This window comes from Mastigoproctus giganteus, chromosome 10 (genome assembly GCF_048544385.1).
Source record: "Mastigoproctus giganteus isolate SK-2022 chromosome 10, ASM4854438v1, whole genome shotgun sequence".
NCBI classification, from domain to species: Eukaryota; Metazoa; Arthropoda; class Arachnida; order Uropygi; family Thelyphonidae; genus Mastigoproctus; species Mastigoproctus giganteus.
Genome location: NC_143584.1, coordinates 13109044 through 13127400, shown reverse-complemented (window position 1 = coordinate 13127400; position 18357 = coordinate 13109044). Strand labels below are relative to the sequence as shown.

The 18357-nt window shown below is 37.0% G+C and overlaps 1 protein-coding gene across 2 annotated transcripts in view; it reads left to right on the top strand.

The window, feature by feature from the left end:
* Window positions 1–18357, top strand: part of LOC150078730 (polyadenylate-binding protein 2-like) — an 82858-nt gene that overhangs the window by 39394 nt on the left and 25107 nt on the right. For both annotated transcript variants that reach the window (XR_016547560.1, XM_090383501.1), the window contains exons 3-4: window positions 5955–6019; window positions 15512–15618. Coding sequence is in view for 1 of the 2 variants with exons in the window: in XM_090383501.1 (XP_090239627.1) it covers window positions 5955–6019; window positions 15512–15618 (172 nt within the window). In the remaining variant the exon portion in view is untranslated. The remainder of the gene's footprint in view (window positions 1–5954; window positions 6020–15511; window positions 15619–18357) is intronic.

The following is an 18357-nucleotide window of genomic DNA, read 5'->3' as shown; positions in this document are numbered from 1 at the left end:
TAAATTTGATGAATTTGAGGTATTGCTCAAAACATCAAAGGCAGATATTGTGGGGATTTCAGAGACGTGGTGTCACACAGATATAAGGAATGCAGAACTGGAATTTGGGGAGTACAATGTCTACAGAAAGGATAGGAAGGGAAGAGGGGTTATGCTGTTAGTTAAGAAATACATTAAATCCAAGGAAGTGAAGCCTGTCGACAGTGCAGTGTCGAGTCAGTTTGGTGTGACATAAGCATTGGGAGATCTAAATTGAGAGTAGGAGTGTGCTATAGGCCTAATGACTCTGATGAGTATAATAAGAAACTGTACGGGGAAATAGAGTGGGCCAGTAAATCAGAGAGTCTTATAATGGGGGATTTTAATTGCCCAGATATTGGCTGGAATTTGGGGGCTGGTCACTCACACACTAGCAAGGCTTTTGTGGATTTATTGGATGATTGTTTTCTACATCAGCATGTTCTGGAGGCAACTAGAGGGAGTAATACTCTTGATTTGATTATCAGTAGTGATTCTTCATGCATTAAGAATCTGCAGGTAAATGAACCACTAGGTGGCAGTGATCACAGTGTGCTGAAGTGGGATTTACTCAAAGAGGTAACTACCATTAGGGGTAAAGGGAAGGGTTATTGCTTTCGTAAAGGCGACTACGATGGACTGAGACAGTATTTAAATTCTATACAGTGGGACCAACTGATGATGTTACCAACAGAAAATTCAAAATGGGAAGCATTCAAAGAACTTATCTTGGAAGCTACAAGGCTTTACATACCAACTAAGAAATATTGTTCAAGGTTTAGGCCTAAGTGGATGTCAGATGAACTAATGAGACATATGGCAGAGAAGAAAAATGCATGGGATACATACAAATTAACACGTGACACAGAAGCCTATGATAGATACAAGTTGATCTGTAACCAAGTTACAAAGGAGGTTAGGCAGGCGAAGGCAGATTACGAGAAATCTTTGGCAAGAGATGCAAAGAAAAACAGCAAAGAGTTCTTTGCTTATGTAAACTCTAGAAGGAAGGGGATGAATCACTTGATATCGATGGGTCAACTGTTGATGATCCTGCTCAGGTAGCTAACAAACTGAATGAATATTTTGCATCGACATTCACACATGAGGAGTTATTCAGCGAGGGGAATGCCAGAGGTGTATTCAACTCTGGCAGTAAGCTAGAGAATCTTGTAATAACTGAGAGTAAAGTGGAGGAGAAATTGTTGAAGATAAATACAAGAAAGGCACCTGGGGTGGATGGGATCTATCCAGTTATATTAAAGGAAGTAGCAAAGGAAGTAAGCAAACCCTTAGCCATAATTATGAGAGCTTCCTTGGACTCAGGGGAAGTACCCATGGACTGCAGATGTGCGAATGTGACCCCAATTCACAAAGGAGGATCAAAGGCTGACACAAGTAATTATAGACCTGTTAGTTTAACGTCTGTTCCTGGAAAATTAATGGAGGCACTGGTTAAAGAAGCACTGCAGGATCATCTAGACAGGACTTCAGTTATAGCTCAGACAGAGCATTGTTTTGTTAAGGGGATGTCTTGCCTGACCAATTTGATTGGATACTATGATGCAGTCACAAAAGAACTGGATGCAGGGAATAACTTTGATATTATATACTTGGATCTTAGAAAGGCTTTTGATACTGTTGCATATGGAAGACTGCTGCACAAATTGGAGCAGTGTGGCATTGGAGGCAAATTGCTGCTGTGGATAAAGGGGTGGTTGAGAGGGAGAAGACAGAGTGGTAATTAATGGACACTGCTCATTGTGGACTAACGTTATTAGTGGAGTCCCTCGGGATTCAGTTTTGGGTCCATTATTGTTTTCTGTATTTATAAATGATATTGATGATGGTATATCAAGCTTAATGTCCAAGTTTGCAGACGATAAGAAGGTTGGCAGGGTTGTCAAGGACACTACTGACACTATGCTACTGCAACAGAATCTGGAAAGGTTAAGCAGATGGGCTGAGAGGTGGCAAATGAAGTTTAACATTGATAAATGTAAAGTACTACATATGGGAAACAGCAACCCCAGAGCAACGTATCAACTCTGTGGTACTACACTGACAGTGGCAGAGAATGAAAGGGACCGGGGGTGGTTGTGCAAGCAGATATGAAGTTTTCTGGGCAGTGCAGACGGGCTGCAAGAGTAGCTCATGGTGTATTGTTGATGATATATAGGAATTTTTCTAGCAGGGATAAGGAGGTGATTATTCCCTTGTATAAGGCAATGGTGAGGCCACACCTAGAGTACTGTATACAGATCTGGAGGCCTCATTTCAAGAAGGATGTAGAGATGCTGGAACGAGTACAGAGAAGGGCAACAAGATTAGTGAAATGAAGAAAGAGGTGCTCTTACAAAGAAAGGCTTAAGTTTTGCAAATTACAGTGTCTGGGGACTAGGCACCAGCGAGGTGATCTGATAGAGGTGTATAAAGCCTTGAATGGTTTGAGCATGCTCAATGCTGATGGGATTCTTCCTCTTGCTCAGAATAATCACCTGAGAGGGCATAAATTCAAATTGAGAAAAGACAGATGTAGGATAGACGTGAGGAAATTTGCCTTTAGCCAGCGGGTGGTTGGTTGGTGGAACAGACTTCCATCCCTTGTCGTGGAAGTTGATAGCCTAAATAAGTTTAAGGCTCAGCTGGACAGGTATTTCGAACGAACAGAGGGGTGAAGTGGAAGTGGTTATTTTTTATTTATTTATTTATTTTTTTTTTTTTTTTGGCTGATGCTGCATAAGCTTGCTTTCTTGCATCAAATGCCTCTACTAATGCTAATGCCAATTTTACCATAAAATAAAAGCATGTGCTATAGCTGACATATTTTTGTAAGAGAATTTTTTTTCTGCTGCCAAGTATCTGCAACAGAAAAAAAAAAATTACTCAAATATTTATTACATGCAAACTATTACAGCAGTAATAATATACATTTTGTATTACAAGTCAGAAAGTCGCTTTGCTCCCTTTTGCCTTGTGTCGCACAAACCTGAATTATACATTTTTATATTTTAATTATTTTATTTTATTTATTTATTTTTTTTTTGCTGGAGGACCCCCCCCCCCACACACACACCCCATTCTTTAGCATTTTTGATTCATTTTAGCATTAGCATTAGTAGAGGCATATGATGCAAGAAAGCAAGCTTATGCAGCATCAGCCAAAAAAAACCCTCCCATTTCACCCCTCCATTCATTCCAAATGCCTGTCCAGCTCTGCCATAAAATTTATTTAGGCTATCAACTTCCACAACAAAAGATGGAAGTCTGTTCCACCAATCAACTACCTGCTGGCTAAAGGCAAATTTCCTCACATCTATTCTACAACTGTCTTTCCTCAATTTAAATCTGTGCTCTCTCGGTTCTTAATCTGAGCAAGAGGAAGAATCCCATCACCATTCAACTTGCTCAACCCATTCAAGGCCTTATACACCTCAATCAGATCACATCACTGGTTTTTCGTTAATACAAAGATTTTTGCTTTCTTCAATTGACCATGCGAAAAACATGATGTTAAGTCAACACCAACCTTAGATAATCTTTGACCTTGACTTTTGTTTATTGTCATACTAAAAGCCAATTTCACAAGAAACTGTTTGTTGAAAAATGAAGTTATATTCTCCTTTGTTTGAATGCATATGAATCCATGGAATATATGCTTTCAATCGAGCTCTTTCACCTGTGACGTGTTCACAAACCAAACATTTCTTCCTTATTTCCACTACACATAGTCTTGTGATATAAAAGTAGTCTTTCATTTTTCGTATCTTTCCTTTCTTAATTGTGAAGCCTTTTAACTTATTTTCATATTTTTCAATGATCACTAAGTGCTGCTTCATACTCAAGATCTCTTCTTCTCAGCCTTTCTGATATGATCTTTCTCTTTTCTATTACTGCCATTATTAACAACATTGCTAATAGCCGAAGAAACTTTTGAAAAAATTGAATACTAAAAATTAAAAGCACTATATACAGAAAAATGTAATAAAGATTAAAAAATTAAGAGTTCGTAAAAGCATCTTTGAGACAGACCTGTCAGTCACTTTGTTTTAGTATGATGCAATAGCAGTTAGCATCACCTTCCAGAAAGCAAAAAGTATGCACGTGAAAAAGCAAAATATTCTTTTGCTTTTTCACTTTAAATGCTTTACTTTACTTTAAATTTTGCAAGATATCCATTTCTCTGGTTACCAAAATGTTTCTGCCATGGGTGGCAATGGTTAGCTCAAAGCCACCTAAGTGATATGCCCCGAATCATAAACGTTTTTCCACCACCAGCTGGTTTATTTACGCCAGCTCTGAGAACATCCAAGATCACTTCTCATGATCCTTTGCGCGGTCTCCTCTCCAAACTCCATTTTTCTTTGTTATGAAACAGAAATGACATTTCCGCGTCACAAAATCGTGACAAATTGATTTTACTATCGTTCGAAATTTAGTAGGTGCCGCCAAAGATGTTTACACATCAAAAAATTATCTTTCTATCACAACTACTTCTAGGTGAATAAAAATTCTTTTTTGAAACCCCTCCCCTCTTATGTGTATGCACCTGTTATCTTCATATAACAGAACGGCTCATGTGGACTCCTGGTGGATGAATTTTTGCGAAATTTTATATTTGGACCTTTTAAAAATATTTGTTGAACCATTCCAAATTTCATTAAAATCAAACAAGTATTATTTCTTTTTTCCATACAAATTATGGAAAAAAGAAATTCGTTGCTTAAATCTAGTTTTAATGCAGTACTGTTAGCTTTAAACAGTCTGTGCACTCTTTGTGTATATTTTTATGTAAGACTCATGAAGATGGTGTACTTGTAAAGATATATACAGAGAGAATAAAGCAACTTATACAGGGTTATTCAAAATGAAGTCCGGGGTTTCAAACAATTCCTGTACACACATGAGCAGACATAGGAAGAAAGAAATATTTCCAGAATGCAAGTATAGTAATGAAGTTTATTTACATACCTCATAAATGTTCAATATGAAAGCCTTTAGTGAAATCGCCCAAAATTGCACACTCTGCTTATTCACTTTCCCCGACAAATGGAAGGTCGATTCATCAGAAAAAATCACTCTGTCAGCAAAGTGGCGTTGCACAACGCCCCTTTGGTAACAGATTTACTTACATGAAACTCCAACACAGTAAAAGCTTTATCGTTACATTCCGAAGCCATGTCACAACAGAGCAGAACTGGCGTCACAGGCAAACGAACGACTGCACAGCGATTTGTGTCCAACGCCATCTGGTGGACAGCCGTGCAACATACCGTACATCGCGAGCGTGGGAACGAAACTTGAGATATTATGCGTTCTTTTGAGATGGCTACAAATAATTGACACATGCGCTTTCCCAAAAAAAAATTCTGAAACCCCGGACTTCATTTTGAATAACCCTGTATGATGATGTTATATCATTGTAATTAAATTGAACAGCTAAGTTTAAAGACATAAAAATATAGTTTTATTCTGTTCTATAAAGTTATAATCTTAATAATTAAGTAATAGTAAGATAACTATATTTACTTTTTTGTTTCTATTAATCACAGAAAAAGAAGAAAAAAAATTCAATTAATTTAAGAAAAAAATCGAGTGCACCTGAACTGTAACATTTGCAATATATAATGCCTGTATTTCCTGTAACTTTCAAAATTTTTCCTAATCATTTTAATATATTTATTTATTCATAGGCAATTGAGATACAGTAAAGTATCTGCCAATAATTAATTCATGTCAATCACGTTTTTTTTTTTTTTTTTGTGTTTTTTTTTTTTTTTTTCAGGAATGCAATGCTGTGTTGGGAGGAGTGACTCCCTCCCCCTTGAACACAGAGCATTGCAAGCCTGGGAGAAAAAAAACTAATTGACATAAATTAATAATATAATTAATTATTAATTTTGTGAGGTTTTTTTTTTTTTTTTTTTTTTTTTTAGCTCCTACAGCATTGTCTTTTGAGGAAAGAATGGAAATAGATTCCAGATCTGTTTATGTTGGAAATGTAAGTAAAATCCTTAACATGTTAGACCTTTGCTATATATTTTGAAATAACATTTTTTTTTATTTAAGCTATTTCCTTAATTTGTTTCTTTGTTTTATTTTACTTTAATTATAACATCTCTTTGTATTTTGACAGTTATAAGATAATTTGTTTATTTCAGAATATTAAGGAAAAAAATAAAAGTTGACTTTTAGGGCTAGAAATTTACACAACAGCTGAAAATGAATCGTTCTCAATGCTTCATTATTCATGAATTCCTTAGTAATACTTAATAAAAAAGTGACAGAAATTCTTTTGCCCAGGCAATCTAAATCTCTAGGTAACTATATTGTCAGACAGCAGTGCAGTTATACTCCACTCACAGCATGGTTTGTTGAGGGGGGATCTTGTCTGACTAGTTTTATTGGATACTATGTTGCAGTAACAAAGGAACTGGATGAAAAAAATGATTTTGATATCATATACTTTTATTTCAGGAAAGCTTTTAATACTATTGCACATAAGACTGCTGGGCAAATTGGAGCAGTGTACATTAAGGGAAAGTTACTACTATGGATAAAAGGATGGTTGAGTGAGAGAAGACATAGTGGTTATCAATTGACACTGCACTTTGTGGACTAATGTTATTAGTGGAGCCCCACAGGGTTCAGTGCTTGGCCCATTGTTGTTTTCTGTATTTATTCGTGATATTTATGAGGATATATCAGGTTTAATGTCTAAGTTTGCAAATGACACAGTAGTTGGCAGGGTGGTTAATGACAGTAATGGTATGCTACTTCAACAGGATCTAGAAAAATTCAGGCCATCTGGCATTTCTCAGGCAGATGGCCTGAGAAATGCCAGCTGAAGTTTAACATTGACAAATGCAAAGTACTATATATCGATGACAGTAACACCAAATTAAGGTACAAACTGCATGATATACTCAGAGTAGTGGAAAATGAAAAAGACCTGGAGTAATTGTGCAGTCAGTTATTAAGTTCACTGAGCAGTGCAAACAAGCTGCTAGGACAGCTCATTTGGTTTTTGTAAATGATATAGAGGAATATTGCTAGCAGTGATAAGGAAGTGATTATCCCATTGAATAAGACAATGGTCAAGCCACCCATCTTGAGTGCTACATACAAGTTTGGAGGCTGCATTTTAGGAAGGATGTAGAGCTGCTGGAACAGGTACAGAGAAGGGCAACGAGATTGGTGAGGGGAAACAAAGGAGTGCTCTTACATAGAAAGGCTTCTGTTCTGCAAATTGCAGCGTCTGGAGACGAGGCACCTGCAAAGGTGATCTGATTGAGGTGTTTAAGTAAGGCTTTGAATGGCTTGAGCAAACTCCATGCTGATGGGATTCTTCCTCGTGCTCAGACTATGCACATGAGGGAGCATAAATTTAAATTGAGGAAAGACAGTTGTAGAATAGATGTGCAGAAATTTGCCTTTAGCCAACGGATGGTTGATTGCTGGAATAAGCTTCCATCCATTGTGGAAGTGGATAGTTTGAATAAATTCAAGGAAGAACTAGACACTATTGAAGAGGATGGATAGGTGATTTTTTTTTTTTTTTTTTTTTTTGCTGATTCTGTATAATCTTGCTTTCCTTTATTTGTCACTATTAATACTAATACTGATCACTTGCAGTACCATATAGTTGCATTATCATGATAAATTCTATCAATTACTTAATTTATTGAGTGTTTGATGCTAAATAGAATTGCCAAAAACCATGTAACTAGTTGAATATTTATGGTTGATCATTATTATGTTCACTGTATCTGAAAATGTAAATTAGTTCTGCAGTTATAAGATTTTAAAGAAAAATATTTATCTTTTTTGAATTAGCATTAGCAGAGGCATACGATGCAAGAAAGCAAGCTCATGCAGCATCAGCCAAAAAAAAAAACCGCTCCCATTTCACCCCTTCATTCATTCCAAATACCTGTCCAGCTCAGCCTTAAATTTATTTAGGCTATCAACTTCCACAACAAAAGATGGAAGGATGGAAGTCTGTTCCACCAATCAACTACCTGCTTGCTAAAGGCAAACTTCCGCACATCTATCCTACAACTGTCTCTGTAATCTGCAAAACTGAAGCCTTTCTTCGTAAGAGCAACCCTTCATTCCATTCACTAATCTTGTTGCCCTTCTCTGTACTGGTTCCAACAGCTCTACATCCTTCTTAAAATGATCCCTCCCGACCTGTATATAGTACTCAAGATGTGTGGATAAGGGATAAGGAGGTGATTATCTCCTTATACAAGGAGATAATCACCTCCTTATCCCTGCTAGAAAAATTCCTGTATAGCATTGACAAGACACCATGAGCTACTCTTGCAGACTGTCTGCACTGCTCAGAAAACTTCATATCTGCCTGCACAATTACCCCCAGGTCCTTTTCATTCTCTACCACTGTCATTGTAGTACCACAGAGTTGATACGCTTCTTTGGAGTTACTGCTTCCCATATGTAGTACTTTACATTTGTCAATGTTAAACTTCATTTGCCACCTCTCAGCCCATCTGCTCAACTTTTCTAGATCCTGTTGCCACAGCGTACTGTCATTAGTGAGGACTTGGACATTAAGCCTGATATACCATTATCAATATCATTTATAAATACAGAAAACAACAATGGACCCTACACTGAACCCTGAGGGACTCCAGTAATAACATTAGTCCAAGAAGAGCAGGGTCCATTGATTACTACTCTGTCTTCTCCCACTCAACCATCCCTTTATCCATAGCAGCAATTTGCCTCCAATGCCACACTGCTCCAATTTGTGCAGCAGTATCAGCAGCAGTATCAAAAGCCTTTCTAAGATTTAAATATATGATATCAAAGTTATTCCCTGCAACCAGTTCCTTTGTGACCACATCATAGTATCCGATCAAATTGGTCAGATAAGACTGCCCCTTAACAAACCCATGCTGTGTCCGAGCTATAACTGAAGTCTTGTCTAGATGATCCTGCAGTGCTTCTTTAACCAGTGCCTTCATTAATTTCCCTGGAACAGAAGTTAAACTAACAGGTCTATTATTACTTGTATCGTCCTTTGGTCCTCCTTTGTGAATTGGGGTCACATTTGCACATCTCCAGTCCATGAGTACCTCCCCTCAAGGAAGTACAAGGAAGCTCTTGTAATTATGGCTAAGGGTTTGCGTACTTCCTTTGCTGCCTCCTTTAATATAACTGGATGGATCCCATCCACCCCGAGTGCCTTTTTTATGTTCATCTTCAACAATATCTCCTCCACTTTCCTCTCAGTTATTACAAAATCATCTAGCTCACTGCCAGAATTTGTCACCTCTTCCCATACCCCTGAATAACTCCTCATGTGTGAATGTAGATGCAAAATACTCAGTTTGTTAGCCACCTGAGCAGGATCATCAACAGTTGAACCATCAATATCCAGTGGACCAATCTGATTCATCCCTTTCCTTCTAGAGTTTATATAGGTAAAGAACTCTGTTGTTTTTCTTTGCATCCTTTGCCAAAGATTTCTCATAATCTGCCTTTGCCTGCCTAATCTCCTTTGTGACTTGGTTACAGACCAGCTTATATCTATCATAGGCTTCCATGTCACCCATTAATTTATATGTATCCCATGCATTTTTCTTCTCCACCACATGTCTCATTAGTTCATCTGATATCCATTTAGGCCTAAAACTTGAACAGTATTTCTTAGTTAGTATGTAAAGCCTTGTAGCTTCCAAGGTTAATTCTTTGAATGCCTCCCATTTTGAATTTGCTGTTGATAACATCATCAGTTGGTCCATGAAAGCAAAAACCTTCCCTTTACCCCTGATGGTAGCTACCTCTTTGAGTAAATCCCACTTCAGCACAATCTGATCACTGCTACCTAGTGGGTCCTTTATCTGCAGATTCTTAATGCATGAAGAATGACTACTGATAATCAGATCAAGAGTATTACTCCTTCTATTTGCCTCCCGAACATGCTGATGTAAAAAACAATCATCCAATAAATCCACAAAAGCCTTGCTAGTGTCCGAGTGACCGACCCACAAATTCCAGTTAATATCTGGGAAATTAAAATCCCCCATTATAAGACTCTGATTTACTGGCCCACTCTATTTACCTGTAGAGTTTTTTTTATTATACTCAATAGAGTCATTAGGCCTGTAACACTCATCTACTCTCAATTTTAATCTCCCAGTGCTTATGTCACACCAAACTGATTTAACACCGCACTTTCCAGCGATGTCAACTGGCTGCACTTCCTTGGATTTTGTGTTTCTTAACTAATAGCATAACTCCTCCTCCTTCCTATCCTTTCTGTACACATTTTACTTCCCAAATTCCAGTTCTGCATTCCTTATATCTGTGTGACACTGCGTCTCTGATATCCCAACAATATCTACCTTTGATGTTTTGACCAACACCTCAAATTCATCAAATTTATTTACCAAACTCCTAGTATACATGCACCTGTTCCTATTCTTAACTACTCTAACACAACCCATGTGTTTACTTTTACCGCAGTGACTCCCAGCAGTCTCTGAAATACCCTGCATCTTGTTTTCCAGGCTGCTGCTCATTCCAATAGAAGCGAAGCAGTACAAGAATCACTTTCACCTCTGCCGGCGGCTACTGTTAATCTATTAGTTCATGTATCCCCCTCCAGCTAGCAATTTTCCGACCCACCTAACACTGCCTCAATAGCATCAGCAAATATTCTTGCACCCTTTCTATTTAAGTGTATTCCATCCCTGTAGAGGCAGTCTCTCTTGTTAACAAGTACAGACCAGGCTGAAAAAAAATTCTACCCCTTCAGTCTTGCACAATCTTTCCAGGGCCGAATTGATCAACAAGGCTCTCATCATATACTCCTCCTATCGTGTCTGGGCAGAATTGCAGACACTTTCAAATTCAACCCTAATGCACAGCTTTTTTTTTTTTTTTTTTTTCTTCTCAATAGTGACCTGTACTTGTTAAGCAATTCTGCCAGTCTCCTACTCTTAATGTCATTAGTGCCAATGGTTTTTTTTTTTTTTTTTTGTTATGTAAACCCCAAACATGAGAGGTATTAGAACCTATAGTACTGTGCTTGGGTTGAGGTTGAGAAGATGAAAGAAGATATTTGTTGACATTGGACTTGAACTTCTGTAGACTGTAATTTTCAGGAAATACGTATGGAGGAATATCGGAATGGACATATTCAAAAGTACTATCTTTGAGGTGAAAGGAATCATACAGCGAATAATTTGGGCAACTGAGATGAGCAGTAGTCGAATCAACCGATAACTGAGATTCTGTCAGAAAAAGTACATGGGGTTTGGCAGACTGCGAGTGGAAATGGACATCATTGAGATTAGAATTGAGACCATGTATATTTGTGAAATGGATTAGGAAGTGTTTGGGAGGTTTAGATCTTTTTGCAGATAAGCTTACTCTGTTAGTTTGACAATTCGTGGTTTATTCAATAGTGAGAAAAAGTGGGTGGGACATGCTGTATGAAGTAATGAAATTTTTGGATATGGCATACACATGGTAAGAATATACTCAGATCCTTGACATAACGTGGTCTTGACAATGCCCCTGCATTCACACTACCCGGACTCCCTCCAGTCACTATCTGGCAGAGTAGAGGTAGCAAGATTATACACTAGCTGATTCGGAAGCCTCCTAGAGTTACCAATAGGTTCGGTCCGGTGTACTAACTAGAGGCCGGCCTGCAAACACCGTTTTAGAACTGTACCCTCGAAATGTAAGGAAGATTGGATCTCGCCACGATGTTCATCATATCCTCAAAAGTCATCAATCATACTTCCTGATGGAAGAGATGGGGAAAGTGTACAACAATGTCATCAACCTTTGCCCCTGGCAGACATACCCTGGTCCTGTTCCACCTATCCTTTTTACGCACCATGTTCCCTGTTTCCCTGATAATAGTCACCGACAACTACTAGTTTCCGTGGGACCAGTGCATTCTGCCTTGTGGGTTGCTGCTGTGTTGTGTGATTATCAAGTGCAAGCTCTGGCATTGATGTGGGCAGCTGAGAGCTTGATGGGCCCTCAGTTTAGATCCTTGAGAGCATCCATCTTGTCCTTCAAGCTCTCATATAGGCCCATGACAGCGCTGAGTTGTCGCCTGATTTCCTCACATTCCTTACATTGCGCACACACAAAGACATTCTCCTTGGCAATATGTCCATTACCTGATTGCTCCTCAAACATCAAACAAGCAGTGCATTTTAAAAGGTTTTGATTCAGAGGGCAACTGCCCCCTTCAGTTCACCCCTGAGCCACAGCACTCCCATTAGCTTGAGCCTTTTGCTTAACTAATTTAATTAGATTTGGATTGGTTTGTGACTCATTGGTTAGTCTTTCGTTAGTATTTTGCATGCCTTAATCTGTATGGCACCACAAATACATTGTCCAGGAATATATAAGCAATATGAAATATTAAAAATAATAAAGTTGTGCAATAAAATGACTAACCTCTTATTATAGAAAAACTATAATCACAATTATAGTTTATAATCATAAAGCTTTTGGCAGTCTGTTCCACTAAGGATATTATTATATTAATACCACATGAAATTAATAATATAGTTTGTTAGGCTGTCTACCTACGTTACATCAAAGTGACGTTTCGGGTATCTTACTGATACCCGTCATCAAACAATGCTGTTGGGGAAACAGAAAAGGTTACAAATTTTGAATATTACAATTACAATTATGAATACTACAATTACTAACCTTTCAATTATAATTACAATTACAGTTTGTAAATTGCGATTCTAAAGTATTAAGTTTCGAATTTCCGTTACAATAGAAAACAGAAAATCTAAGTTAAATACATAGAGATTAAATTCTTATTTTCTGACAGACTCCTCTTGCCGACCCTCCCAGAACCTGATGTGCATGCGGGCAAGAGCTACCAGCAGATAATTTATCGTATTATAGGTGAGTGATTAACTCCATTAGCCAATAGAATAGTGAACCCTGATGTTCCAAAGTATGGGACACCAAAGTAGTTGGTGCCTCCGTAGCCAGGTGGGCAGGAGCAGCAGTGTGTAGCACAAGCTTCTTGATTAGACCGACTGGGGTTCGAACCCGTGACCACCAAATATGGGGGATGCAGAAAGGTCAGAGAATGACCACCGCATATCCCTGGAGCAATATGGCCTTAGTTGCTAATGCTCCTAAAAAAAAAACCCCAAATAACCAAAGTAGTTGACACCAACCCTGATGTCTAAAGTATGGGAGAAAAGGTCACCCCAGATCCAGGATAAAAACTTGGTACCAGTGGCATGGTCTTGATGATAGGTATTGGTAAGATCCTCAATCAGTCTGCACACCAACCCTGATGTGCAGAGTATGGGAGTAAAGGTCACCCCAGGCTCCCACTACAAAAGAACCCTGGATCCAGAATAAAAATTTGGCACTATCCTATTGGCTAATGGAGTTAATCACTCGCCTATAAATTAACTGCTGGCAGCTCTTGCCTGTATGCACATCAGTCTGGGAGCATCGGCAAGAGGAATCTGTCAGCAAATAAGAATTTAATCTCTTTGTATTTAACTTAAATTTCCTGTTTTCTATTGTAACGGCAATTCAAAACTTAATACTTTAGAATTGTAATTGTAACATTCAAAATTTATAACCTTTTCTATTTTCTAATTCCCCAACAGAATTGTTTGATGATGTGTTATCGGTAAGATACCCGAAACGTCACTTTAATGTATAGTAATGCAGGCAAACAGCATAATAAACTATATTAATTTCACATTGTATAAGAGAGGTATTAATATAATAATAACCTTAATGGAAAACAACCACTTAGCATCCTTCCCTAACTATATTGAGTCTGTTCCACTCTTCTTCAGCATATCTGAATACTCTATCTTTTATTCTCATTGAATAAAATGGAGGGAAAGCTGCAGTTGTTACTGTGCAAGTCATTTGTCTATTGATCTCTAGTGGTCTGGGTATTCTGCAGAAACAATGGTTTTTTTTTTTTTTTTTTTTTTTTTTCCAATGCTAAACCTTGCTCCTTGTTGAATAAACAGTTGGCAGGATGTCCATATTCACTGTCTTGCATGAAACTCATGTTGTGCAATGTGCACATTACTCTTTTTTCATTGTAGCCATCTGGAAGCCCGGCTTTTCTCTCCTGAAAAAATGAAATATAAATGCAACAGTGACATCATTTATGCTTTGGCAGTCCCATATGGAATTTCACACTAGCCCAATGACTTATTTATGCATGTTGGCAACCCCAGTAAGAATCAAGTTGGTCTCATTTATCAGAGACTCTCCATTACAGCATAGTGATGAAACTACTTATCACTCATTTGGAGTTCAAATCTTATAGGAGACTGGAGGAATTATAAGGCCTCTGCATTCAGGTCTGTAGTTAGCCAAACTCAGGCATGGGGAGTAGCATTTTACTCATGAGTTATTCTGTGATTTTCAGCCCTGAATACAAACTTGTACAAACATAATGCACTCAGCACAATATGGCCTTAAATGTTATTGTGCTTATTCTCTTATTGTATAATGAGGCACCAGTCTTAGATGAAAAGAAAGCCACATTTTTTTTCTGTTTGTCTCTCCTGTAGCCTGGGGTTTCTGTAGAAACTGAATGTTTCCTCCAGTGTTCCTTGTTGAATAAACAATTAGCAGACTGTCCATTTCACTAAAAATTATTCACTGTCTTGCATGAAGCTCATTATGCAATGCACATTATTCTTTTGTCATTCTAGTGCACATCTGAAAGCCTGTCTTTTCTCTCCTGACATACCATCAGAGTATTGCTGATCCACAGGTATCCAGCCTCTGTGTCATCTGTTGCTATATACTGTCAACTTTAATTACAAAGAAAATGTTTACCTGGAATCAGTAGACTCCAAAGCCTAGATATAGGATTCTGAAAATTAGTACTGAAACATCTGCAAGATAGTATGAACCAATTGACAATGCAAGCACTAACTTCTCACAGTAGTAGCAGCAGCAGCAGTCACTGGTAGGGAATTCTGTGTGTCCTTCACTTTTTACCAAGATATTAAGAAAGGAATAAGGAAATACTGATGGCTTCAACTTGAAGAAAATACAAAGTCCAATAGCTATCAGGAAAAGGCTATTATACCCAAATTAAAGAGAAAATAAGAGTAGATGTGGTTCCACAACAAAATAAGGTACCAATGCATTTTACAATGTTAGTGCAGCCATGATTTATTTACTTTTATAGCTACATAAATTATCATTTTATTCATTTATTATTAATTTGAAAGTTGATATTTAAGTTGATTAAACTGGAATTTATTACTTTTCTATGTTAGCAAAGCTTAAAATATTTATAATTGGTCTAAACTAATTTTGAACAGTATTAAGACAATTTCAATAGAGTGAAATGAATCCTATCAGGAAAATTCATTGCAATGAAATTTTACTATATTATAGTCTGTTTAAAACTACTTTAATTAACAGATTTTGAATATAATAATTTAATGTTCTGAAATAACATCTTTTTTAGGTTGATTATGGTGCCACTGCAGAAGAACTGGAACAACATTTCCACAGTTGTGGCTGTGTGAATCGTGTTACCATTTTATGTGATAAATATACTGGTCACCCAAAAGGGTAAGGTTATATTTACCTTTGGAAAATATTTACTTTACATTTTATTCATTTTATTTCATTATTTATAATTCAGAATTGGAAAATCACTTTCTATATAAGTATGCCTTAAGTATCACCATTATTAAACAGAAATTTATTAAAATTTCTGTATAATAATGGTGGTCTATTGCTGTAGACTATAATTACTGCATTTATTAAGGATTTGACTCTGAAAAAAAAAAAATATATGAATGAATATTTGTATGAATAATGAGGGCACTCAGACGACTCATTTACTAAATGTAAATCTAATCACCAACATCTTGCAATCACTGAGCAGTACAGATGGGCTGCCAGGGCAGGTCATGGAGTCTTGTCAATGATATATAGGAATTTTGCTAACAGGGACAGGGAGGTGATTATCTCATTATACAAGGCAGTGGTCAGGCCGCACCTAGAGTACTGTGTACAGGTCTGAAGGCCTCATTTTAGGAAGGATGTAGAGTTGCTAGAACGAGTACAAAGAAAGGCAACAAGATTGGTGAGGGGAACAAACAGGTACTCTTACCAAGAAAGGCTTAAGTTCTGAAAATTGCAGTGCCTGGAGAATAGGCACCTGCGAGGTGATCTGATTGAGGTGTATAAGGCCTTGAATGGGTTGAGCAAGCTGAATGCTGATGGGATTCTTCCTCTTGCTCAGATTAAGAACCTGAGGGGGCACAGTTTCAAATTGAGCAAAGACAGTTGTAGAATAGATGTGTGGAAATTTGCATTTATCCAGCAGGTAGTTGATTAGTGGAACAGACTTCTATCTTTTGTTGTGGAAGTTGATAACCTAAATAAATTTAAGGCTACATAGGATACAGAAGTCCTTTCACTGATATAGTGGAATATCATTCCTTCATTGGTGCATGTAATGAACAGTTGCCATTTATTTTGCTTCATTATCATTTTTTAAACTTAAGAAAAGTGCTATAAAGATTGAGTATTGGATTCAATCCTTTAAAGAGTGAGCTTACAAAATACATTTGGGCTCATAGGAGTGAGTTCTGCAATAGCAGCAAGCTCTGGAATGAGTTTCTTTATGGAATTTTGAAACTTTATACATAAATGCTTTTAAATATTAATTTATTCTTGTTTTGACTTTATTAATCAACATCAGAGTAAATTTATTACACTTAGTTAATTGATAGAGCTTCTTAATGTAGTGTTATTTTGAAATTTGACTTAAAGAGAATAATAGCAAAGCTTAACTGACAGTACTCACCTCAAATAATCCGCTTAGTTGCATGGTGTTTAAGGCAAAGTTGTGGAAATTTGATTAAGTTGCATAGAAATGGAATTTAAAAATATCCATTATTAAAAAAATTATTAATAATTTTAATTGTTTATTATTGTTATTATTAAAAAACCTGTAATTAAAATTTTCCCAAATGAAGAAGTGCACCACTTCATTCCCTGGTTGTCCTAGATAAATTGTTGAAACTGTGAAGAACTAATAAATGAAACCAATACTCATAATGGATGACTTTCGTAATAACATCTTCGATTGGCATTTAAATTGTGTATTTAAAGAAATCCTAAGTTCCCATGATGCATTTCAGGACACGTGGGACCTTGACATGTGCAAGGTTCCAGACGGATGAAAGGTTTGTTGTGAGTTTCGTATTCAAAACATTAAACTTGGTGTTACGGCGACACCATTCTATGACAAGTGCTTCACATTGGAAAATTTTATAACTTTAATTTTATAATTGTGATAGCTGAATCAGTTAGGGGATTGTGGTTGTGGGAATGTACATGCTGCGTGAGTTCGGTGCCGGCTTGATTAGTCTTAAAGCTGTTATAGTGATAATATGCATGTGTATTAGAAGTTTTAATTGTGTTGTATTTAGTAGTAGTACTCCCGATATAGCATGCATTACCAGCGGATTGGCATTTCATCAAGTAAACAATGTTGTTGATGTCACATATTGGATATTCTTGTGTTTCTTTGTATGTGTTAAACATGGTCCCCAGTTTGTTATGATGTTGTTTTTTTATATACTAATATACACCTGGATTTTACACTACAAGCTTTACGAGAACTTGTGATGGTAGACAATACCTTGGTCGAGCATACTTCTCTTAGTATACATTCTAGAGCTCATTTCTATTTTACTTTATGCTAGACACTTCCATTTTCAAGACCAAATATTTGAACAAACATTTGTACTCCCCTTGGGACTAGGAATCTGAGCCCCCCCCCCCCCCTGTCAGAAATTTACTTAGCTACTGTTGAACACCAAGTACTCCAACCTTTCCCTTCGGGTATTAAGCTTTATATGTGTTATGCTGATGATGTGTTATTAATAGGAAATAAGTTCACTATTGATAGTCTTTTTATTAAATTTAATGCAATATATGAAAGATTAAAATACACCCTTGAAATAGAAGCTGACAACAAAATTAATTTCCTCAGTCTTACAATATACAAAACAGGCACAAAGCTAGGAACCAAAATTTATAGAAAAGATACACGCACAGGAAAATATTTGCACTTTCAATCACATCATCCACTCAGTACTAAAAAGTCCGTTCTTTACACAATGATTTGGCTGCAGAATTACAATATCTCACAAAAAAGTTCACAGCTAGGAAATATTCTTTACAATTGATTCAACACTCAATTTCCGTTGTAGAAAATAAGATCAACAACCCACGTAATCACAACACCAACCAGAACAACAAACAAAACATACGTATCATTCTCCCGTATCA